Below are 25,745 nucleotides of genomic sequence, written 5' to 3' on the forward strand. Positions count from 1 at the left end.
TGCTGAAATGTAATCCTTTAGCTTGTTATTCAGTGTGTCCTGTGAATACAGCCATTTATAAAGCTGGGCTAGGATAATGGAAGGGGACTTGATGGCTCAGTGGTTAAGACGCTGAGCTTGTCGATCGGAAAGGTCGGCAGTTCAGCGGTTCCAATCCCTAGTGCGCCATGTAAGGGCGTGACCCGTCAAAACCGCGGTAGACTAAAGCTCGCCCGATTAAAGCATGTACGTGACGTCATCAGCAGCATGACGAAAAAAATTAAAAATAAATTAAATTAAAATTAAATTAAAGCAAGCCGATTCACATAAAGGTAAGGGTTAGGTTTAGGGTTAGGGTTAAGTTAAGGGTTAGGGTTAGGTTTAGGGTTACGTTAAGCGTTAGGGTTAGGTTTAGGGTTAGGTTAAGGGTTAGCGTTAGGTTTAGCGTTAGGTTAAGGGTTAGGGTTAGGTTTAGGGTTAGGTTAAGGGTTAGGGTTAGGGTTAGGTTTAGGGTTAGGTTTGGGGGCGTTAGGGTAAGGTTTTCGCTTTAATTTTAAATTTACCGCTCACAGCACGATGTTTTCGTCGCACTGTGATGACGTCACGTACACGCTTTCGTTGAGCGCGCTTTATTCTACCACGGTTTTGTGGTGGAACCTGTAAAGGAGTGAGCTCCCGTTACTTGTCCCAGCTTCTGCCAACCTAGCAGTTCGAAAGCACCTAAAAAAGCCAAGTAGAAAAATAGGGACCACCTTTGGTGGGAAGGTAACTGTGTTTCGGGCACCTTTGGCATTTAGTCATGCCGGCCACCTGACCACGGAGACATCTTCGGACAAGCACAGGCTCTCAACTCAACTTTTTACTTTTCCATAATAGTATAAACTAGCCATTTCTATAACAACAAACCAATCTAATCAGTAAAACCCAAAATCAAAGGTTTTTTTCCCTCCACCTCAAGCACCAAGTCCAGAAGTGGTTTCCAAGTAGAAACAAAAGTAACTGTCTTTTTCTTTTCTTTTATCAAAGCAAACAATTTAACTATTTCTGCTACGGTAACTTCATCAACTGTTGCAGCCATTTGTCCATTGTGGGGGTTCAAGTGTCCTTCCATTTTGTGTGCACAGAGTGTTCTTGCTATTGTCAGCCTATATAACTGTGATGGCGAATCTATGGCACACGTGCCACAGGTGGCATGCAGAGCCCCTCCACGATGCGTTTTGGGCCTGGAAAGCCTCCTGCACCAACCCGAAAGCCAAAATGGGGCGTGGGGGCCCACACAAGCCCCCCCCCGTGCCCCAATTTGGCCCTGGAAAGCCTCCTGCACCAACCTGGAAGCCAAAAATGGGCGAGGGGGCGGGGCACATGCGCGGGGGGGGAGCGAGGAGCTGTTCACGGGTGCATTTGTGGAGGTTACACGCTCATTTGCAGGGGTGAGGGGCACATGGGTGTCGTGCACACATTGCATTATGGGTGCGGCATGTGCTATCGCACACAATGACAGAAAGATTAGCCATCACTGCTATATAACATCAAATTTCCAACTTTTTCGCCCAAGTCTTTTTCCAATTCCTCCTCCATCTCGCCGGGTTGTTGTGCTGGTGAAAACCGGTGGGGATGTTTGCCATGTAAATGGCCTCCAGCTGACAAAAAAATACAGGCAAGCTAAATTTAAAAATTAAAATGAATTTAGATGATGGTTGAAACATTTCATTCCTGTGAATTCAAATATTATTCCCCTGCTTTTGCTAATTGCTTGTTTAGATGTCATAGTACTTAATGCCTAAATATGGTGGAAGGAGTATCAAAAGTTTTAGCAGGATCAAGTGAGGTTTCCTAGCTATGTTTCAATCAGTAATGGGCTGGATCTCTTTTGTTGCTTTTAAATCCAGATGTTGGATGAAAATCACCATCTGATACAGTGCATCATGGACTATCAGAGCAAGGGCAAAACAGCAGAATGTACTCAGTGAGTATGGATTTATAAGGTTGATGCTAAAATAATGCAATGAGTTTGTCATTTCCTGGCCAACTGTCAGCGGATGAAAATAATAATTTTGTTATTGCCAATGTGGAAAACATCAACAATTCCTTTTTCTTTAGTCAGGATCTTAACATTGTTCTTTATAGTGGGAGTCAAGAGGTCAAAAAAGGTAAGATTGCTGCAATCACGGTTCCCATGCCCTGTTTCTTGCATATACTACGCTGTTTCCCTGAAAATAAGACCAACCCGGATAATAAGCCCAATTAGGCTTTTGAGCGCATGTGCTAAAATAAGCCCTCCTCTGAAAATAAGCCCTCCCCGAAAATACTTTAACACAGCAGCAGCCATGAGGTGACCACGCTCGCTGCCTCCTACGCCTCAAAAATAATAAGACCACCCCGAAAAGAGGGCGAAGCACTTATTTCGGGGATCAAAACAAAATAAGACCTTGTCTTATTTTCGGGGAACACGGTATGGCAGTTATCTTGATTTCTTTTACTCTCCTCCATAGACCCCCCTGCCTCTAATGAAGAAGTCTCCAAACTTAACAAATTGGACTTTAACTCCCAGAATTCCTAAGACAGCTGTGGGAATTCTGGGAAATTCCTGAGCTAGCCTGCTGGCTGAGGAATTCTGGGAGTTGAAGTCCACAAGTCTTAAATTGGTCACATCTGGAGAAATTAAAGAAATTAAATTACATTAGAGAAATTAAATTGAAGCATTCGTCTCTAGAGGCGACTGTTTTCAACCATGCCTTATTTATTTTATTTAGTCTGACATTTGTTTTACATTGGTGCTACACCTATGAATGAAATTCTACCTTTATCATACAGTTTTTGGTCACCCAACAGATTAAATAACAACGGCTGGTCTCTCAACCGAAGCTGAACCCCAAATTGCCGAACCAGAGGTGATATTCAGCCAGTTCGGACCGGTTCAAGCAAACCAGTAGCAAAAATTTTGAGTAGGTTAGAAAACTGGCAAATACCACCTCTGGTTGGGCCCGCCCTTCTGCCCTTGTCGTTCCCTGTCCTATATTGCCTTGTTTTTTAGCTCAGCTGATTCGTGCGCAAAGCACACTCTCATAGAACCAGTAGGAAGATATTTGGAATCCCACCACTGTCAGTCGAACCCAGTTTAGCTTCGTGTAAGAGGTTGTGAGGTCCTTGGTGCTCTCTGAGTGTGTTCGTTTTCTTGCAGAAGATTCCTTACCCAAACTAGGTAACATGATCAGTGGTAGTAAGGAGCAATGTTTGTGTAACTTCCACTTGGGTTCAGCAGACAACGAAGCCCAGTGCAATGAAATGCACACTGAAATTGTTTCATCCCATTCTGGCAGGCTGCATCTAACCAGCCCACCTCTCTCAAACTGCAGAAATTTCTGGTGCTTTTCCCTTCCCTCTTGCACCCCCCCCCCTCTCATTTCAGGTGATTTCATTCCAGGGCACTGGATTATTCCAGGAATATTTAGCATCCATTTTAAGCCCCCCACCCAGTGTGAGATTCAGCCAGTTTGCACCACTTTAGGAGAACCGGTTGTTAACTTTCTGAACAGTTTGGTGAACTGGTTGTAGCATCAATACACCCAGTGCAGAGGTACTTTTCCAAAACACAGTGGATTTTGAGAGAGATGGGGGCTGTGGTGGGATTTAAATAATTTTAACAACCGGTTCTCTGCCCTAATGATTTCTTCCAACTTCCAGTGTTGGAGGTTTCACAACTTCTGGAGGCAAGCTGTTCCACTGATTAATTGTAATTGTCAGGACATTTCTCCTTAGTTCTAGGTTGCTTCTCTCTTTGATTAGTTTCCACCCATTGCTTCTGCCCTCAGGTGCATTGGAGAATAGCTTGACTCCCTCTTCTTTGTGGCAGCCCCAGTGATATTGGAACACTGCTATCATATCTCTCCTAGTCCTTTTCATTAAACTAGACATACCCAGTTCCTGCAACTGTTCTTCATATGTTTTGGCCTCCAGTCCCCTAATCATCTTTATTGCTCTTCCCTGCACTCTTTTTCTTGTGTCTCAACATCTTTTTTACATCGTGGTGACCAAAACTAGGTGCAATATTCCAAGTGTGGCCTTACCAAGGCCTTATAAAGTGGTGTGTAAAATGTTTCCAATATAGTTTCTTTTTCTCAGATATGTGCTGTTTTCTTATGTCTATAGATACCAACAAATCTTACACAGAAATCTGGTTTACTTGGCCACCATAGCAGACTCCAATCAGAATATGCAGTCCTTGCTGCCTGCTGTAAGTATCTTCATTCAAATCAAACCATTTATTGCTGAATGAGCCAAGTCAAAGGAAGTCTCAGTTTGAGCAGAATCCTTTGGTTCAGGGGTGAAATCTTCCTGGTTCGGCTCAGTTCAGCTGAACCAGTAGGGATGATTGTCCCTGGTTCTGTGAACCGGTGGTAAAAAAAAAGCTTCCGAGGATCACGTGGCTCAGCTATGAGCCGCGGGATCCTTAGAAGCTTTCCCCCCCATTTTTTAAAGCATTTTTTTCCTGCCTAGTATTTCCGGCAGGAAACAAATGCTTTAAAACGTGAAAAAAAAGTTGGCCATGCCTACCCAATCACATCATACACACACACACACACACACACACACACACCAAGCCACACCCACAGAACCGGTGGGCAAAAACAATAGATTTCACCACTGCTTTGGTTGTGCTTTATGGGAGGTGGGGGAACAACCAGAAACACACCCGGCGTGTGGGTTGCAGTGAAATTAATTTTTCATATTGTGGACTAAGAGATGTGGGCTGTGATTTATACCTGTGCATTGGCGCGACTGAGAAGACACAATCGATCTGATAAAAAAGAATATTTGTAGCTCTGGGTTGAAATGAGGGGTCCTTCTGAGCTTGGTGGTTTTCTTGCAGATGTTTTATTACTTAAACTACTGTGTTTTTCAGAGTATAAGACACACCTTCCCCCCCCAAAAAAAAGAGGGTGAAAATCTGGGTGCATCTTATACACTGAATACGGCATTTGTGGCCTACCGAAACCCCCCCCCCTTCAGAAAAATGGACGTGCAGTAATGGAATATTTGATGGGAAAGAGGAGACGAACCTAATCATAGATCAAAAGGAAAGAGTTATATATTCAGTTAACTGAATTCTGCAGTTGAAGAACTACAGGAACTCATGTATCTTCATGCTTTATTTTTCTTCCAAAATGGAAGCTTCATGTGTCCTTAGCAGGACCTTTGGCTTTGCCCTGCTTCTATTTCCTTCACAACTGCTTCATGCTGTTCTCAGTGTTAAATAGCCAGAAAACAATACTAGATATAAAGTTTAATATTTGTCAAGGGAACTTGTCAGCTCCTTGAGATAGACGAGGTCAAGAAACAATCTCTGAACTATTGTAGCTGCTTTTCTAAGTCTTTACTGGTTCATTCCTCCCCCTCAAAGGCTTTTCATACCTTCCTGAGGTCAGCTGAGGCACATAGGCTGAAAGATTGTCTCTTTCCTCATGGAGGCTTTGTTGAGTTTTCTTTGATAACAAATTTCTCACAGCTGTTCCAAATTTTGCATGTTTGAGTGGCATGGCTTCCAAATGACTCGTTATGGTATTTATATTAGAAAATATTTTCTCAGGTAAACTGATAATCAGGCCAAAGATTTTCTGAAACACACCAATTCTGGTGAAAGTCGGAATGTGTGCTCTCCCAGGAAAAATGGATGTAGGAGGCCTGTAAAGTGCTCCTGGGGACTGGGGAGGGCAAAAACTAGCTAAAAATGGGGCGTTTTTTGCTCGTTTTTGCCCCTCCCCCCAGACCCCAAGAGCACTCTACAAGCCTCCTAAAGACTATGTATGCCTTTCTTTGGGCAAAAAACAGGCCCATTTTTGCAAAAAACAGGCAATTTTTTGCTCATTTTTGCCCCCTCCCCCCTCCCCAGGAGCACTTTGCAGGCCTCTCAAACTCTTTGTATGCCCCCGTTTTTCACAAAAAATGAGGCATGCAGAGGGTTTGGGAGGTATGAAGAGTGCAAAAACTTTTTCCCCCCCAATTTATCTCTTCAAAATCTTGGTGCGTCTTATACTCCGGTGCATCTTATACTCCAAAAAATACGGTAGTTAACATCATCAGTGCCCACACTAATGACGTTACCTTGTTAGATAGTGAAATATTTGCAAGAAAACAACCAAGCACAGGGAGCTCCAAGAACACACACACCTCACAACATGACCGTGTAACACCTCTGTGAGGCACCCTAATTACTAGGAAATAGCAATTCAAGGTGCTGGTGATCACCTGCATAGCCTGGAACCAGGTTATATGCAGGGCCATCTGTCTCCATCCCTACTTGCTGTACCAGACCTGTCAAAATCGATGTCTTCTGGTTTCCATCTATTAGACAGTGCCATCTAGTGGCACCTAGGAGTTATGTCTCCTCTGTTGTTGCCCCTGAAACAGCATCTCTTATTGGCCTTCCGTAAAGCATTAAATCTAGATGTGATCACACTTTGTTTCTTTCTTTCAACCCCAACCTAAAAAATAGATGATGATGATGATGATGATGATGATGATGATGATGATGATGATGATGATGATGATGGCAATAGCACTTAAACTTATATACTGCTTCACAGTGCTCAACAACCCTTTCTAAATAATAAATTCAGGAGGGAGGGAGAGTGGGTAGGTGGGTAAGTAGGTAGGTAGAGGGATAGAGAGAAAGAGAAAGAGAGAGATAAATTCAGTAGAGAGGGAGGGAGAGTGGGTAGGTAAAGGGAGAGAGAGAGAGAGAGAAATACAATAGGTAGGGGGAGAGAGAGAGTGTGGGTAGGTAGGTAGAGGGATAGAGAGAGAGAGAAAGAGAGATAAATTCAGTAGAGAGGGAGGGAGAGTGAGTAGGTAAAGGGAGAGAGAGAGAGAAATACAATAGGTAGGGGGAGAGAGAGTGTGTGGGTAGGTAGAGGGATAGAGAGAGAGAGAAAGAGAGAGATAAATTCAGTAGAGAGGGAGGGAGAGTGGGTAGGTAAAGGGAGAGAGAGAGAGAGAGAAATACAATAGGTAGGGAGAGAGAGAGTGTGTGGGTAGGTAGGTAGAGGAATAGAGAGAGAGAGAAAGAGAGAGATAAATTCAGGAGGGAGGGAGGGAGAGTGGGTAGGTAGGTAGAGGGAGGGAGAGAGAGAGAGAGAAATACAATAGGTAGGGGGAGAGTGTGTGGGTAGGTAGATAGAGGGGGAGAGAGAGAGAGAGAGATAAATTCGGGAGGGAGAGAGAGAGAGAGAAAGAGAGAGAGGGAAAACCCAGCTGCTTTAAGAAATGTCTTTTTGTTCCAATCTCACAGCCACCAACACAAAACATGAATCTTGGCCCAGCTGGAATGAGCCAGAGTGCCTCCAATCAGTCTCTCCATTCACAGAGCAACCTCAGTGATGCAATCAGCACGGGGCTTCCAACATCGTCTCTCATGCAGAGTCAGATTAGCAATGGTAAGTGGTCCACGGTTGCCTGGCAACTGCATCACAAATGCTTGTACCGGGGTTTTACAACTAATCAAGGTTGAATATTTAGAGCTGGCTGGCGTATTCTGGGAATTGAAGTCCGGGTATGTTAAAGCGGCCACGGTTGAGTAACACTGGTCTAACGCATTTCTAAAACCATGGGGGAAAAACATTTGCGGGTTTTCAGTTTATATAGCAGCGGCTAGGACTCTGCAACCACCACTTTCCCCACAGTTGCAGGATGCCCAGGATGGGGGGAAGTTAAGTGTGAAAATGTTGATCCAGTCTCAAATCAGCGTTGAGCTGTTTCTCCTTTCATTTGCATTGCAAGGATATTCCAAATACTGCATAACCTTTCAGGGATCACAGTTGTAAAATGTTATTGTTGCTGTTTTGTTGTTTCTGTATCTGCCTGCCTGCCTATCACAGTCTCTCTCCCTCCCTCCCTCCCTCTCTCTCTCTCTCTCTCTCTCTCCCCCTCCCTCCCTGTATGTATGTATCTGTCTCTCATCTATCTCTAATATATATGTATGTATGTATGTATGTATATTCCGAATTCCATCTGCCGGCCAATGCCGGCTGTCAATTACCCGGAGGAGGGCCTTCTCTGTGGCTGCTCCGGCTCTCTGGAACGATCTCCCCGTGGAGATTCGGACCCTCACTACCCTTCAGGCTTTCCGTAAAGTCGTTAAGACCTGGCTGTTCCAGCAGGCCTGGGGCTGCTGAGTTCCATCCCCACTCGAACTGGTGTGCTTGTTGAGACCTTTTAAATTGGTTTTGTATTGTTGTTTGTTTTTGTTTCCTTTCCTTTTGTATTGTTCCCCTTCCCTTCGGTTTTGTTAGCCGCCCTGAGTCCCTCGGGAATAGGGCGACATATAAGTTGAATAATACCTAAACCTATATATATATATATATATATATATATATATATATATATATATGTGTGTGTGTGTGTGTGTGTGTGTGTGTGTGTGTGTGTGTGTGTGTATAGGTTCGATTCCCAGGCTAGCTGATGAGAGCTAAATAGCTTGAAATAGATCTATACTAGTCCCTCTTTATTTATTTATCAGCACAAATACAACATATATGTGTGTGTGTGTGTGTGTGTGTGTGTGTGTGTGTGTGTTTTATTTGTGCTGATAAATAAATAAAGGGAGACTAGTATAGATCTATTTCAAGCTATTTAGCTCTCATCAGCTAGCCATACCCTTACTGGGATTTGAACCTGGGCTATATGGCATACTAGGCACACTAGGCAGAGATCTTAGCCATTAGGCCATAGGCTCTTATCCGTTATCAGCGATATATATATGTAGGTCTCTAGTTGTTCGTGGTTTTTCCCGCGTAGAATTGGAGATGTATATATGTGTGTGTGTGTGTGTGTGTGTGTGTGTGTGTATAAAATCTAACTTTATCATGTCTGTCTGTCTCACGATATCTCTCTCATCTATTATTATGTCTATATCTGTCCCTCTCTCTCATCTATATTTATTATATCTATCTGTATACATGTCTGTTTGTCTGTCTCTATCATCTATCTCTGTCTGTCTGTCTATTATATCTATTGTCTGTCTGTCTGTCTGTCTGTCTGTCTGTCTGTCTGAATTCCCAAATAATTCTGGGCATCTTAACATCCCAAAGCTAAAAAGCAATAAAACGAAGAAGAAGACAGCGTGCATTTTGCATGTACGTCTACTCTAGTGACTTGTCATTTACCGTAAAAAAGATGGAAATCATGCAACTAAAACATTAAGAGTGAATTTAGATGAGCGGTAATTAAAAACCTATCTAAGGGAAGCGCCTTTGAAGACTTAAAAAGGGAGTCAAGAGGTCAGGCCCCGCAACTCAAAAAGGATTATGTTGCAAGGAATTGGAGCAGACCCAGAGAAAGCAATACGAGATTTTTGTTTCTGTTTTATTTGGGGGGGGGGGGTGCCCTGTTTTTGCAGACACTGTGATTGATCAAAAAGTATGTTTTGCTGACCGGAATGTCTCTCTCCTGCCTTTCTGTTTGCATTCTCCCTAGGTCCCAACCACGTGTCTATGCAGCAGTCGGGCCAGAGTACCATGCCCACCACTTCCCTGAGCATGACTCTCAGTAGCCATGGAACTGGGCCCACTTATAGCCACACGGTGCCTGCATCTCAGAGCGTTGCCATGCAAGGCCAGGGATCGATCGGCAACTACGTCTCGCGAGCGAATCTCAGTATGCAGTCCAACCCAGGTAGGGGTGGACTTAATCTTGGTCCTTTGCCCTGCTTGGACCAATGCAGCCTCTTCAAGTGGTCTTCAAGTGCCCACTTTGGCTTTCAATAATTACAATCAGTCCATGGCAGTGGTGGGTTTCAAAAATTGTTCGAACCTACTCTGTGGGTGTGGCCTCCTTTGTGGGAGTGGCTTGCCACCCATTTGACCAGATGGGAGTGGCTTGCCGCCCATGTGACCAGATAGGAAGATGCCGACGACACTTGTCAGAACCACCTTAAATTACCTCACACACAGTACTGGCTGCATAAGAATATGATGTAAACTTGTTTTTTAAAAGGCATCTTTGGTTTGCGTTAAAACAACTTCAACACACGCAATGTTCTGATTGCACCACAAACGCAGTAGTCATCCTTACCTTTCACAGAGGCACTGAGTTTTATTAATATGAGCATGATAGTGTAGAATAATCATATCCAAGGACCAGTGGTGGGTTTCAAAAAATATTTGGAACCTCTTCTGTAGGTGTGGCCTGCTTTCCGGGTCCACTGGTGGAACCTCTTCTAACCGGTTCGGTAGATTTGACAAACCGATTCTACCGAATAGGTGCGAACTGGTAGGAACCCACCTCTGGTCCATGGCATTAATTCATTAATTAACCCCCCCCCAATGAGATGCAGTGCAGCGGTGAGAAAAATAAAAATCTTGCATTTGGGGGGGGGGAGCAAATGTAGAAGTGTAGAATAGAAGTATTTGGGGGGTGGGTGTCAATCGATTTTCCAAATAGGGGAGGTCAACCTATTTTCCAAGGCACCGAAGGCCAGACAAGGACTAATGGATGGAAACTGACCAAGGAGAGATTCAACCTGGAAATAAAGAGAAATTTTCTGACAGTGAGACCCATCAACCAATGGAACCGAAGTTGCCTTCAGAAGTTGTGGGAGCTTCATCACTGGAGGCTTTCAAGAAGAGACTGGGCTGCCATCTATCAAAAATGGTGTAGGGCAGGAGTGTCAAACTGGATTTCTTTGAGGGCTGGATCAGCATTGTAGTTCTCTGCAGGCTGGGGGGTGGGGGGAGAGGAGATAGGACGAACAACTCCTGCAGCACCCTGCCAGCCAAAACAGGGCGCTGGGGGGGAGGCGGCCTCCCCATGCCGCCATTTTGGCTGGCAGGGTGCTGCAGGAGGACATCCAGGCGAAAAATAGGACATGAGGAAGGGCGCACGCAGCCCCCCCCCCTATTTTGGCTGCAGGAAGTACCGCAGGGTGGTCCTTTGCTATTTCCAGGCTGGCCCCGTGGGCCAGATTTAAACACCCTGCAGGCCGGATGCGGCCTTGAGTTTGACACCCCTCGTGTAGGGTCTCCTGCTTGGGTGGGGGGTTTGGACTAGATGATAAGGTCCCTTCCAACTCTGTTATTCTGAGTACCTGCATCAGCAGTAGTAAGTATGAGAGGGATCTAGGTGTTAATGTTAATACTGTTGGTTCCTTTCTCTGGAACTTAGCATATCCGGTCAACCCAAGCAGTCTTAGTTAATTAAGGGTGTTAATGGTTTGGGACAGTGTTTCTCAACCTTGGCAACTTTAAGTCCTGTGGACTTCAATTCCCAGAATTCCCCAGCCAGCACAGCTGTGCTGGCTGGGGGATTCTGGGAATTGAAGTCCACAGGACTTAACGTTGCCAAGGTTGAGAAACACTGGTTTAGGACTTTGTGCAAACTCAGAAACTGGGTTAATTCAGCAGCCAAGTTAAGCATGTTGTGGGAACCCAGCTTGCCATTTTTTTACGTTGCAGTTTCCATGATTCACCAGCAAGCAGCAACATCACATTACAACTCTCCGCAAGCGGGAAGCCAGCATTACCAAGGGCAGTCTTCCATCGCCATGATGAGCCAGAGTAATCAAGGGAACAGCCTCATGGGGCAGCGGCCAATGGGCTCTTATCGAGCTTCACAGCAAGGTGAGTGTAAAAAGGGGCTTTCCAGATTGATAAAGTTTCCCAGAGACTGTTGTGCAAATAGCAAGCCCGCTGTTCTGACCTAGGCTTCCCCAAAAAGTGCGAAGCAGATTCCTGTTCCTGACAAAACCCCTTTTATTAAACAAATGTGAATTCCTCTCATTCACATTCAGCAAAGGCTTTGGCAAACAGTCTTTCAAAGGTGAAGTTATGACCACAGACCTTATCTAACTTGGAAAGCTGCCATGTAAATATTTTCCAAACGCAGTGCTGTGCAAGGAAAGACTGGGCACAGAGTCTCTGAGATTCACGGACAGATCTTCACACTCCTGAAACGAATGAATGAACGAACGAATTGTTTCCTGCAAAATCCCACTCCCCTTTCGCTCCTCTTCTATTTCCTATGGGAGTGGCCATTCACCGCCCACCTGTGGCTTTACTCTCAAGTCGACCCTGATTTCTCAGCTGTTCTTTTCTTCTGGTCTGCGCATGTGCATACTGGGAATAGACTCCAGCTGTTCCTCTGCCTCACTGCTGTCTAACTCCGAAGGTAGCTGAGAACAGCAAGACAGCCTCGGCCCCACCTCTGCCTCTGCAGAGCCCTCGCCCGACCCTTCCCCAGCCTCCAGGAGTGGCCCATGTTCCTCCCCGACCTCCTCACTGTCCAACTCTGCTGCCAGTTGCACCCACCGCTAGCGGGCCACAACCATGACCCGTCAAAACTGCGCTTGACTAAGCCACGCCCGATTAAACCGCGTCACTGATGTCATCAACAGGGCGACAACAGCCAGCGTGGAGAAAGAAGGGTGCTTTAAATAGTGCTTTGAAAGCAAGCCGATTCAACTTAAGGTAAGGGTTAGCTTTAGGGTTAGCTTTAGGGTTAGCTTTAGGGTTAGGTTAAGGGTTAGGGTTAGGTTAAGGGTTAGGGTTAGGTTAAGGGTTAGGGTTAGGTTAAGGGTTAGGATTAGGTTTAGGGTTAGGTTAAGGATTAGGGTTAGGGTTAGGATTAGGTTTAGTGAGGTTAGGTTTAGGTTTACGGGTTAATTTTAGGTTTAGGGTTTACAGCGTGCTTCTGTCTCCGCGCTGTTGTCGCCCTGTTGATGACATCAGCTACGCGGTTTAGTCGGATGCGGTTTAGTCGAGCGCGGTTTTGTGGTGGAACCGGCCACAACAGCTGCAAACTTCTCAATACTTGAAAGGTTTCCTACTTTATGGCACCCCAAAGAAAGCTGTTGGAAATAAAAATAACAGACGGTCCAGCACTGATGATGTTACCTCGTTAGGGTAATGAAACGTCTGCAAGAAAACAAACAAGCTCAGAGAGCACCAAGGACCCCCTCAAAATAACAGACACTCTAATGCAGGGGCATCAAACTTGATTTCATCAAGGGCCGCATCAGGTATGTGTTTGACCTCGGGGGCCAGGGTGGGCGTGGCCACGGGATGCAGGCAGCGTGCAAAACCACACCCCCTCCAGTCCACTGGGCCAGTCAGGGGTAGGATTTGGAGGTTCCCTGAACCGGCCATAACGTAGCAGCCCACCAGTGTTGGGTTTCAAGTTTTTTTGGAACCTACTCTGTGGGTGTGGCCTCCTTTGTGGGAGTGGCTTGCCAGCCATGTGACCTGGTGGGAGTGGCTTACCGGCCATGTGTTTTCTCTCTCTCTCTCTCTCTCTCTCTCTCTCTCTCTCTCTCTCTCTCTCTCTCTCTCTCTCTTTCCTTCCTTTTGTCTCTCTGTCCCTTTTTTCTTTTTTTTAATCTCTCTCTCACTTTCTTTTTTCTTTCTTTCTTTCTTTCTTCCTTTCTCTCTCTCTCTCTCTCTCTCTCTCTCTGTCAGTCTGTCTGTGTGTGTGTGTCTGTGTGTGTGTGTGTGTAGCAATGGTGGGTTTCAAAATTCTTTGGAACCTCTTCTGTAGGTGTGGCCTTCTTTCTGGGTCCGCTGGTGGAACCTCTTCTAACCGGTTCGGTAGATTTGACGAACCGGTTCTACCGAATAGTTACGAACTGGTAGGAACCCACTTCTGCAGCCCACCCCTGGTTACAACACTTTACTGCAAATTTATCACCGAGTTCCATGATCTGACTTATTGTTATTTCTTCAGTTGCCTATAAAAATAGACTGTTACAGTCATAAGAACCTCTTTTCAAGTCTAATCCCAATCTAGGAATTTTTCAATGCTGCAGAGGCTGTTAATCTTTTCTGTGTCTTTCAGGCTCTTCTCAGCAGTACATGGGTCAGGAGGAATACTACAGTGAGCAATACAGTCATGGACAAGGATCTTCAGAACCCATGAACCAGCAATATTATCCTGACGGTAATGAGGCTGAACATTAGGGAGAGACATCTGCCCACATGTCACTGAATTACAAGAGGCTTAGAACATGAAATAAAACAATACAATGCAATAGCAGAGTTGGAAGGGACCTTGGAGGTCTTCTAGTCCAACCCCCTGCCTAGGCAGGAAACCCTATACCATTTCAGACAAATGGCTATCCAACATCTTCTTAAAGACTTCCACTGTTGGGGCACTCACAACTTCTGGAGGCAAGCTGTTCCACTGATTAATTGTTCTAACTGTCAGGAAATTTCTCCTCAGTTCTAAGTTGCTTCTCTCCTTGTTTAGTTTCCACCCATTGCTTCTTGTTTTACCCTCAGGTGCTTTGGAGAATAGTTTGATTCCCTCTTCTTTGTGGCAGCCCCTGAGATATTGGAACACTGCAATCATGTCTCCCCTAGTTCTTCTTTTCATTAAATTAGACATACTGTACCTAGTTCCTGCAACTGTTCTTTGTATGTTTTAGTCTCCAATTTCCTAATCATCTTTGTTGCTCTTCTCTGCAATTCTTTCTAGAGTCTCCACATCTTTTTTGCATTGTGGCAACCAAAACTGAATGCAGTTACACTTCACGTGATCTTGATTATTGAAAACAATAAACTAGAGGCTGTGACTTGAAAATAATGAATAGAATAGAATAGAATAAACAGAGTTGGAAGGGACCTTGGAGGTCTTCTAGTCCAACCCTCTGCTTAAACAGGAAACCCTACACCACTTCAGACAATGGGTTATCCAATCTCTTCTTAAAAACTTCCAGTGTTGGAGAATTCACAACTTCTGGAGGCAACTTCTGTTCCACTGGTCAATTGTTCTAACTGTCAGGAAATTTCTCCTTAGTTCTAGTTTGCTTCTGTCCTTGGTTAGTTTCCATTCATGGCTTCTTGTCCTGCCCTCAGGTGCTTTGGAGAAAATAGCTTGACTCCCTCTTTTTTGTTGCTCTTCTCTGCACTCTTTCTAGTGTCTCCACATCTTTTCTACATACAAACATGTGAAGGACAGAGTCATCACAACATATATTTAACGATTTCCACAAAATTCTAGCTTGCTACAGACATCACTGAAATTGTCATAGCAGATCTAGAAGGCATCAGGTTAGGGACATAAACACCTGATGTGCAAATTGTGTGACCTTCCTGGGAAATACCGTAGCAATAGCAATAGCAATAGCAATAGCAATAGCAGTAGACTTATATACCGCTTCATAGGGCTTTCAGCCCTCTCTAAGCGGTTTACAGAGAGTCAGCATATTGCCCCCAACAATCTGGGTCCTCATTTTACCCACCTTGGAAGGATGGAAGGCTGAGTCAACCCTGAGCCGGTGAGATTTGAACCGCTGAACTGCTGATCTAGCAGTAGCCTGCAGTGCTGCATTTAACCACTGCGCCACCTCGGCTCAAGTAGCACCTCCTACGAGTAGTTATACCCCGTGCAATACGGTGTGATCTGTCACGATGCAAGCAGAAATTGGTGCCAGGGGTGCTTTCAGGCAAAGGGGCAAAAAAGTCAACATGGCAGCCAGTTACGTGTGATTGAAGCCCCACCCTTTTTCTGTGCGTCACAGCTCCGAGTTGGTGAAAATAAATGTGGGGAAAATAGCCCTGGAGGCAGTGGGACGTGACTTGTGTGGATGACTAAAAGGGGGCAGAAACCTAGAAGGAGAAACACTACTGTATTCTCTCCTTCTGGAAAATTTCATAAGATATACTTCTCATTGGATGTGAATTTCACTGTTCTAAAATTCAGGCGGTTAAAACCACTTCTTCTTTCAGAAGTCTGCTTCTGCTGTCTTTTTCCTCGTCGATCAAAGTGTTTTTTTCCCCCCCAACGATCCTTCGGTAATTTGATCCTGCAGAACTGGAGAAATGTATTCGCTTCTCCTTTTTCTATGAAAAAGGGCAGTTTGTAAAAGAGTTCAAAGATTCTCTTAAGATTCTCTAGCAGCAAACTCCCAACGCCTAAAATGCTTTCGGGCAAGCTATAAATAGCTTGATGCAAAAAAAAAAATCAAGATAAAAATGTAGCATAAAGGGTCCCTTCTCCCTTTTACCCCATGTTGTATGCCTCTTCCCTTAATAAAGCGCAGAAATGTTTTTCTTTAAACTCTGTTTCTAACATAACTGTCTAATTTTTTGTTGTTATCTGAAAATAGGCCATGGCGATTACGCGTATCAGCAGTCGTCTTATTCTGAGCAGAGCTATGATCGATCATTTGAGGATTCCACACAACACTACTACGAAGGAGGTAGGGGATCAGCGATCTTGCAGATCCAATCAATTCTCCCAAATTCAATCATGCCTTTAAATTGCCGTAATGAAGTATGGTTTCTGCAGTTTGCAGGGGTAGGCCAGCTGAAGTGGTGGGTTACGACTGGTACGCCCCGGTACGGGTGTACCGGTGCCTGCCGGGAGCACCGCATACCGTTCCGGTATGGTGCTCCGGAGGGCCCACCCGCCCACCTGTGCTCCTTACCGGTATTTGAGCTCTTCAGGGATTATGTGCACGGAGTGTACGACGCCTGCACAACGCTCCGTCAAGCAACTGGAGCTTCGTGGAGGCGTCGTGGAGCGTCGCAGGCGGTATGTATGCATGCGCGTGCTGCGCATGTGTGCGCACAGGCTGCATGCATGTTCATGTGGTGGACGCTGGGCCCCGTTGCACCGTACTGGTTGCACCGGGATCTGGAACCCACCATAGGCCAGCTGGCATGGCCAGCTCGACATCACTTGTGTCGGGGGCACATATGGTGCCAAATGCAAAGGCAGGAGTTCTCTGAGACCCTCCCTCACTCTCATTATAATCCCTCCCTCCCTTCCTTCTTTCTTTTTCTTCTTTTTCCTTCCCTCTTCATTCTCCTTCATTCTTCCTTCCCCTCTTTCCTTATTTTTCCTTCCTTGCTCTCTTTCCATCTTCCCATCTTTTCCTCTTTCCCTTTCTCCTTCCCTGTCCCTTCTTGCATGCTCAAATGCAAAAGGGGAAACATTGGTCTTGTCCTTTTGTTTCTAGTTTGTTTTGCTAGCCGTCTGCTGGTGATGTTTTCGGCCCGTTTTCGGCCACGATGGCCTCCTGCAGCCCTTTTGTCAGTGAAAACTGAGCTCGGGGGGGCTGCGTGCGCCCCACCATCCCCTGCACCCCATTTTTGACAGCAACGGCCTCCTGCAAACCTCTGCCAGAAAAAACAGAGACACCGCTGGCCGGTCCTTTGCTGTTTCCAGGCCCACTCTGTGCACCAGATCTTAAGCATCCCACGGGCCTTGAGTTTGACACCCGTGTCTTAGAGATTCTTTGATTGGGCTATTTGCTGTTGGCTGTTTGCCAGTTTCTTAATTGGGCTATTTTGCTTGATTATTGGTCTGATTTTAACCTTGTAAATATATGCTGATCTGGTTGTTGGTTGCTGGTGGAGAGATACTTAGGTCTTCTTGTTCCCTTTTTGGCTGGTTGATTGTCTCTTTTGCCTAATCTAGAGATGCTGTTAATATCTTATGTGTCCGTTGATGGCTGATTCATCAGAGTGCCAACAGGATTCTAGAAATCCCCTGGCCTTTTGGGACTTCATCTGGTCTAGGATTGTCACATTTTCCCAATTGAAACTTTGGTTAAATCTGTTCTTTATATTGTTGTGAAATTAAAGAATTTTCATCATGCCTTCCAACTGCCAGTCAGGATTCGTGGATGCATTCTGCCAGTCTTCTGCCCGTTTGTCCTACATAAAGGTTGTTGCAATTTTTACAATTGTATATTGTAGAAGACTGTTTTCAATTTTGAGGTTGCTGGGTCTTTTGGTTTGCTTAGGATGTTTTAGAATGCAATAGAATAACATGATTGATTGATTGATTACATTTATATGCCGCCCTTTTCCCCGAAGGGGACACAGGGCGGCTCACAGTTCAATCAGGGAAGGGGGTACAGACAGGGGGATAAAAAAGACAAGACATAACAATACAAAATTTAAAAACACACAACAACCATACCATTCGAGAAGAGGGGCAAAAACTCTTTAGCTCCAGGCCTGTCGGAACAGCCAGGTTTTGAGGGCTTTGCGGAAGGCCTGGAGGGTGGTGAGGGTTCGAATCTCCATGGGGAGCTCGTTCCAGAGGGTTGGAGCAGCCACAGAGAAGGCTCTCCTCCGGGTAGTCGCCAGTTGGCATTGGCCGGCGGATGGAATTCGGAGGAGGCCTAATCTGTGGGATCTGATCGGTCTATTGGAGGTAATTGGCAGCAGGCGGTCTCTCAAGTACCCAGGTCCAATACCATGAAGGGCTTTGGAAGGGACCTTGGGGGTCTTCTAATCCAACCCCCTGCCTAGGCAGGAAACCCTATACCGTTTCAGACAAATGGCTATCCAACATCTTCTTAAAGACTTCCAGCGTTGGAGCATTCACAACTTCTGGAGGCAAGTTGTTCCACTGATTAATTGTTCTAACTGTCAGGAAATGTCTCCTTAGTTCTAAGTTGCTTCTCTTGATTAGTTTCCACCCATTGCTTCTTGTCCTGCCCTCAGGTGCTTTGGAGAATAGCTTGGCTCCCTCTTCTTTGTGGCAACCCCTGAGATTTGAAGGGCTTTACTTGGCGTGTGTGCTATACTCTGATTCCGTGTGGATGCTGCTATGTTCCTGTGTTACGGTAGAGCAGTGTTTCTCAACCTTGGCTCCCTCTTCTTTGTGGCAACCCCTGAGATTTGAAGGGCTTTACTTGGCGTGTGTGCTATACTCTGATTCCGTGTGGATGCTGCTGTGTTCCTGTGTTACGGTAGAGCAGTGTTTCTCAACCTTGGTGACTTTAAGTCCCGTGGACTTCAACTCCCAGAATTCCCCCAGCCAGCTCTGCTGGCTGGGGGGATTCTGGGAGTTGAAGTCCACAGGACTTAAAGTCGCCAAGGTTGAGAAACACTGCGGTAGAGAAACGTAATTTATACGCTGACCTTCCTTGTGTATATTATAATCCTGCCAATCCATTGCGCTGCTCTGTTGTCTTTAGGGAATTCCCAATACAGCCAGCAACAAGCCGGATACCAGCAAGGAGCTACCCAACAGCAAACATATTCCCAACAGCAATACTCAAATCAACAAAGTTATCCAGGACAACAGCAAGGATATGGTGAGAACATCCCTAAATGTGCATTTTGTTGGCCAGAGAATGTCAATTCTGACTTCAGTTTCTCAGGAAGACTGGGAGAAATTCTTAACGGGGGTCTATCCTGAGAACCTTTGTTTCTTCACACCAGATTGTGCTGAGGAAGACTGACCAGATTTAGATGTGGGTTTAGAATACAGAATAACAGAGTTGAGGGGACCTTGGAGGTCTTCTAGTCCAACCCCCTTGCCTAGGCAGGAAACCCTACACCACTTCAGACAAATGGTTATCCAACCTCTTCTTAAAAACCTCTAGTGATGGAGCACCTACAACTAATGGAGGCAAAAGCTGTTCCATGGATTAATTGTTCTGTCAGGAAGTTTCTCCTTAGTTCTACGTTGCTCCTCTCCTTGATGAGTTTCCACCCATTGCTTCTTGTTCTACCCTCAGGGGCTTTGGAGAATAGCTTGACTCCCTCTTCTTTGGGGCAGCCCCACAAAGTTTCTTGGTGGTTTGGTGTATTGGTATCCATTGATGTATTCAATACAGTAGTACTCAACTTATAAGCATTCGTTGAATGACCGTTCAGAGTTATAATGGCCCTGAAAACTCACACTTATGTCTGTTGCATCCTCATAGTCACATGATCAAAATCCGGGCACCTGGCAACTGGCATGTATTTATGGTATTGCACTGTCTTGGGATCGTGTGATCACCATTTGTGACCTGCAAAAGTCAGTGGAGAAGCCAGATTTATTTAACAACTACATGGCTCATTAACAACTGCAGATATTATCTTAACAACCATGGCAAAAAAGATTGAAAAATGAGTCTGTCTTGCTTAGCAATGGAAATGTTTGGCTCAATTGTGGTTTTAATGCGAGGATTACCTCCCATAGGGTCTATGACAATTGGCCACGGCCAACTCACCATGGCTAACTCACCACAGCCAACTTGTCACAGCCAACTCACCATGGCCAACTCGCCATGGGTAACTTGCCATGGCCAACTTGTCATGGCCAACTCACCATGGGTAATTCACCATGGGCAACTCGCCATGGCCAACTCACTATGGGTAACTTGCCATGGCCAACTTGTCATGGCCAACTCACCATGGCTAACTCACCATGGGCAACTCGCCATGGCCAACTCACTATGGGTAACTTGCCATGGCCAACTCGCCATGGCCAACTCACCATGGGTAACTTGTCATGGCCAACTCACCATGGCTAACTCACCATGGCCAACTCGTCATGGCCAACTCACCATGGGTAACTTGTCATGGCCAACTCGTCATGGCCATGACATGGCACTGTCTTGGGATCGTGTGATCACCATTTGTGACCTGCAAAAGTCAGTGGAGAAGCCAGATTTATTTAACAACTACATGGCTCATTAACAACTGCAGATATTATCTTAACAACCATGGCAAAAAAGATTGAAAAATGAGTCTGTCTTGCTTAGCAATGGAAATGTTTGGCTCAATTGTGGTTTTAATGCGAGGATTACCTCCCATAGGGTCTATGACAATTGGCCACGGCCAACTCACCATGGCTAACTCACCACAGCCAACTTGTCATGGCCAACTCACCATGGGTAATTCACCATGGGCAACTCGCCATGGCCAACTCACTATGGGTAACTTGCCATGGCCAACTTGTCATGGCCAACTCACCATGGCTAACTCACCATGGGCAACTCGCCATGGCCAACTCACTATGGGTAACTTGCCATGGCCAACTCGCCATGGCCAACTCACCATGGGTAACTTGTCATGGCCAACTCACCATGGCTAACTCACCATGGCCAACTCGTCATGGCCAACTCACCATGGGTAACTTGTCATGGCCAACTCGTCATGGCCAACTCACCATGGCTAACTCACCATGGCCAACTCGCCATGGCCAACTCACCATGGCTATCTCGCCATGGCCAACTTGCCATGGCCAACTCACCATGGGTAACTCGCCACGGCCCATTTGCCATGGCCAACTCACTGCTGGACCAGAGTTACAGTAATATCAAAGAAATAGTGGGGTAGAATCATTAAAGAAAGGATGCCAAAGGAAGGACAGAATGAAATGTGAATGACAAAAATTGAAATAATTCTATTGAATTGTCCCGCGCTGAGTGTCCTGCGGTAAATTGGCTGCAGCAAGTTGACTGTGGCAAGTTGTCCCATTCCCCATCCCATCACAACCGGAAGGCAGCTTACCCAGTAAGATTGATACCCGAGAGGAGACTCCCTCTAAACTGAACACTCCAATTTTTAGCTCCAGGCTGAACAATAACCTCAGTGAATTAGCACATCGATTCTAACTGCTGCAATTAGCTTGGCTGTAAAGGAGTTCGGTAGATAAAGAGCGTTAACACACAAGCTAATGGTTGCAACTCAGATCAAGCCTTTCGCACAAAGCGAAACCTTCAGGGGGTTCTAACTGGAACAAAAAGCATGTCAAGTCTATGGAAAGAGCCTCAAAGATAGATAGGTTGGAGAGCTTAGAAGGAAGTCCTTTATTCCAGAGCTGAATTCCAGGCCAGCAAAAGCCTGGGGTGACATCGCAAGGGGAACTAGGAGCTGAAGAAAGGCAGGTTAAGGAGCAGAAGAGCGGTTTCCAACAAAGATCGAGGTCCAGGAGATGTTCCTAAGGAGTAAGAGTTCTGTCTGTCAGGATTCCAAATAATACACCCGTAGCAAACCTCTGAGGCAAGTAGATTCTTCAAAGAATAATTTTATTGGATATATAATATTGGCACAGTTCTGGTGAAAACTGACTCTGAAGATTCCCACGGTTTTCACCTAATTAAAAGTAAACGTTTTCCCCCCCGTCCCCAAACAGTCACATGGTCCAATCAAGGTGCCGTCCGGTTGCCTGGTAACATTGCTCCTCCTCTCTCTGGCCAAGTGTTAAAATGTCCTTGGTTCCCAGGGGAAAGTATTTAATCTTGGCTAAAAAAACCCAGCTATCTCTATTCCCGCCCCTTCCTCTCCCTCAGCTCCAGTGTAGCAAAACTGAAGCCTCAAAATGGCTGCAGGCAGGTCAGCTTCAGTGTTGACACTGGCTTTGAGAACAAGTAGTCCTCGACTTACAACAGTTTGTTTAGTGACCGTGTGACGTTACAACAAAGCTTGGAGAGAAATTGAAAAAGTGACTTACAACCATTTTATGCAGCATCTCCGTGGTCATGCGATCAAAATTCAGATGCTTGGCAATTGACTCATATTTATGACGGTTGCAGAGTCCTGGGGTCATGTAATCACCTTCTGCGACCTTTTGACAAGCAAAACCGATGGAGAAGCCAGATTCACTTTACAACCATGGTACTAACTTAACAACTGCACTGATTCACTTCACTCTGGCAAGGAAAGTCATAAAATGGGGCAAAACTCACTTAACAAGTGTCTCGCTTAGCAACAGAAATTTTGGTCTCTGTTGTGGTTGTAAGTCAAGGACCGCCTTTACGTAATGGAGCCTGCCCATTATGGTTGCAAGTCACGACAGTTGTTAAGCAAGGCACCTGTGTGTTTGCTTTGCTTAAAATGACCCTCATTACTGCTCTCCCCAGTTGGTCCTTAAGAGACCATACTTAAGTGACCATTAAGCAGAGGATGGGTGCCTCATAGAATAGAATAACAGAGTTGATGGGGACCTTGGAGGTCTTCTAATCCAACCCCTGCTTAAGCAGGAAACCCTATACCATTTTAGACAAATGGTTTTCCAATCTCTTCTTAAAAACTTCCGGTGTTGGGGCATTCACAATTTCTGGAGGCGAGTTGTTCCTTTGTTTTCAGAAATTGTAACTGCTCCAACACTGGAAGTTTTTAAGAAGAGATTAGGCAACCATTTGCCTGAAATTTTATAGGGTTTCCTGCCTAAGGGGTAGAGGAGGTTCTGAATGTGGGAGGAAATCCCACCTTCATTCTCCCCACCCACCGATCACCAAGTCACATTTTTCAGTGCCATTGTAACTTTAAACAGTTACAAAACGAACTGTTTGTATGTCAAGGACTGGACAGCCACCTGTCAGAAATGGTATGGGAGTCTCCTGCTTGAGCAAGGGGTTGGACTAGATGACCTACAAACTCCCTTCCAACTCTGTTATTCTGTATTCTGTAACTTAAGGACTACCTGTAAACCAACTTGGACTCTGCTTTGTGAAGTGAAGAGTGCTTCACTTTTTACAGCTTCAACTAAAATGCGTTACTGTTATGGCCTGCCAGCAGAGCTGGGAGCAGATTCGGACAGCGAGGAGGTTGGGGAGGAACATGGGCCAGTCCTGGAGTCTGGGGAAGGCTCTGATGAGGGCTCTGTGTCGGAGGCAGAGATGGGGCCAGAGCCGTATGCCAGCTATCAGCTGCCTTCAGAGTCAGACATCAGTGAGCAGACAAACACCTGGAGCCTGTTCCCAGTGTGTGCATACACAGAGTTTCCAGATGAAGGGAACAGCTAAAGAACAGGGGTCGACTTGGGAGTAAGGCCAGATGATGAATGGCCCCTCCCAGAGGAAATAAAAGAGGAGCGAAAGGGGAGTGGAGCTTGCAGGAGACAAGTAGTTCACCAATTGGTTATTGACTCCGAGATTCTTGCTAAGTTCTGCAGATATCAGCCTGGTAGCTCTCCAAGCCAGATACGGTCTGTGACTGTAAATCCTCCTTTGAAAGACTTTGCTGGTTGTGAAGGAGCAGAATTCACACTTAAATTAATAAAAGGGGTTTTTGCCGGGACATGGAGTTTGTTTCATGCTTTTGGGAAGCCTCGGTCAGAACAGTTAGTTTTTCTCCACTTTCCACTCTCTCACCGTGCACTCAACCTTTTTTTCAAAGATTGGTGAGAAATTGTAGGCTGCCGAAGACTGCCCGTTTGTTTCTGCAGAAACCTCCTGATTGTTAATTATGAAAAGAAAACCGGCCATAGAAAATCAGGAAAACCAAAGAACTCACAACTTGGGATTTCGAGCTTTTGTCAAGGCTTCTGCTGTTTTGTTGTGTTTTTTTCCAGGACCTGCCCAAGGAACTTCATCACAGTATTCTAGCTACCAACAAGGACAGGGCCAACAGTATGGAAGCTACAGAGCTTCCCAAACCGGACCATCTGCACAGCAACAGAGGACTTATGGCTATGAACAGGTAAGCTGGGAAGGGATTGAACTGATGTGAGAAACATTAGGCTGGATAAAATGAGAATCGTAGACGAAAGGTGTATTGGGAAGCTCCAGATGTGGGAGCTTTACAGAGATAATTGGGAAATAAGACCGATTTTGCTTCAACTATTTGTTTTCAGGGTGGAGAATCTGTGTTGAGAACACTTCTACTATGTTTTAAGGCAGTGGTCTCCAACCTTGGCAACTTTAAGACTTGTGGACTTCAACTCCCAGAATTCCTCAGCCAGCTTTGCTGGGAATTCTGGGAGTTGAAGTCCACAAGTCTTAAAGTTGCCAAGGTTGGAGACCACTGTTTTAAGATAATGAGCTGTGGTGGCGCAGTGATTAGAGTGCAGTACTGCGGGCTACTTCTGCTGCTTGCAAGTTCAAATCCCACCAGGCTCAAGGTTGACTCAGGCTTCAATCCTTCCGAGGTGGGTCAAATGAGGACCCCAAAATGGTTGGGGGCAATAGGCTGACTCTATGAACTGCTTAGGGAGGAGTGTAAAGCGGTACATAAGTCTTAAGTGCTATTGCTAATTTTATGTTTTCTCTGAAATATTTAGTGTAATTTACTTTCATTTCACTCAAGGGCCTCAAGAGCATTGCGCCCACAATATTTCAGTAGGGTGTCTGCGAGTTTCCAAAATTAAACCGGAAGGATTACCTCTTAAAAAAGAAGAAAATGGATGCGAGCAAGGTTTCTTGAAAGAGAAACCACCAAGAACTAATGAAATTTGACGTTTTTTCTTTAAAAAAAAGAGAAAGGTCATTTTGGTACCTGTGGCCTCAGAGATGGACCTGGTATTTGAGAAATGATCAGTACAGGCAGTCCTCGACTTACGACCACAATTGAGCCCAAAATTTCTGTTGCTAAGCGAGATAGTTGTTAAGTGAGTTTTGCCCCGTTGTCTGACTTTTCTTGCCACAGTTGTTAAGTGCATCTGGCTTCCCCATGGACATTTGCTTGTCAGAAGGTTGTAAAAGGGGATCGCATAGCAATAGCAATAGCAGTTAGACTTATATACCGCTTCATAGGGCTTTCAGCCCTCTCTAAGCGGTTTACAGAGTCAGCATATCGCCCCCACAGTCTGGGTCCTCATTTCACCCACCTCGGAAGAATGGAAGGCTGAGTCAACCTTGAGCCGGTGAGATTAGAACCGCTGAACTGCAGATAACAGTCAGCTGAAGTGGCCTGCAGTACTGCACCCTAACCACTCCGCCACCTCGGCTCTTGGCATGACCCCAGGACACTGCAGCTGTCATAAATATGAGTCAGTTGCCAAGCCGATGGATTTGGTTCGCGTGACTGTGGGGATGCTGTAATAGTCCCAAGTTTGAAAAACAGTCATGTCATTTTTTGCCCACTTCTGTTGTAACTTCGAACCATCGCTAAACAAACGGTTGAAAGTCAAAGGTCATCTGTACTTGGCCGGAGTTTTTCTTCTGTTCTCCCTTCAAATATTTTTCCTAATCTTATCACTCTAAGATTGGAGAAGATTGTCCCTTGGCCCTCTTCCATCGCTTTTGAGAAGATCTGACGGATATTCGGAATGTTTTTCTTCGCCGCCCTTAAATTCTCTCGTGGAAAAGGATGGGCTTCAAA

General features: G+C 45.5%; 1 protein-coding gene across 3 annotated transcripts in view; it reads left to right on the plus strand.

Annotated features, from left to right (window-relative positions):
• Positions 1-25,745, plus strand: part of SS18L1 (SS18L1 subunit of BAF chromatin remodeling complex) — a 39,699-nt gene that overhangs the window by 6,864 nt on the left and 7,090 nt on the right. For all 3 annotated transcript variants that reach the window (XM_087720546.1, XM_087720547.1, XM_087720549.1), the window contains exons 2-10: positions 1,869-1,945; positions 4,129-4,213; positions 7,268-7,412; positions 9,451-9,648; positions 11,427-11,591; positions 13,801-13,902; positions 16,073-16,165; positions 18,902-19,021; positions 23,998-24,125. In XM_087720546.1, the coding sequence (XP_087576672.1) occupies positions 1,869-1,945; positions 4,129-4,213; positions 7,268-7,412; positions 9,451-9,648; positions 11,427-11,591; positions 13,801-13,902; positions 16,073-16,165; positions 18,902-19,021; positions 23,998-24,125 (1,113 nt within the window). The remainder of the gene's footprint in view (positions 1-1,868; positions 1,946-4,128; positions 4,214-7,267; positions 7,413-9,450; positions 9,649-11,426; positions 11,592-13,800; positions 13,903-16,072; positions 16,166-18,901; positions 19,022-23,997; positions 24,126-25,745) is intronic.

This window comes from Thamnophis sirtalis, unplaced genomic scaffold (genome assembly GCF_051295495.1).
Source record: "Thamnophis sirtalis isolate CommonGarterSnake01/CBP01778 unplaced genomic scaffold, rThaSir2_p1.2 scaffold_7, whole genome shotgun sequence".
NCBI lineage: Eukaryota > Metazoa > Chordata > Lepidosauria > Squamata > Natricidae > Thamnophis > Thamnophis sirtalis.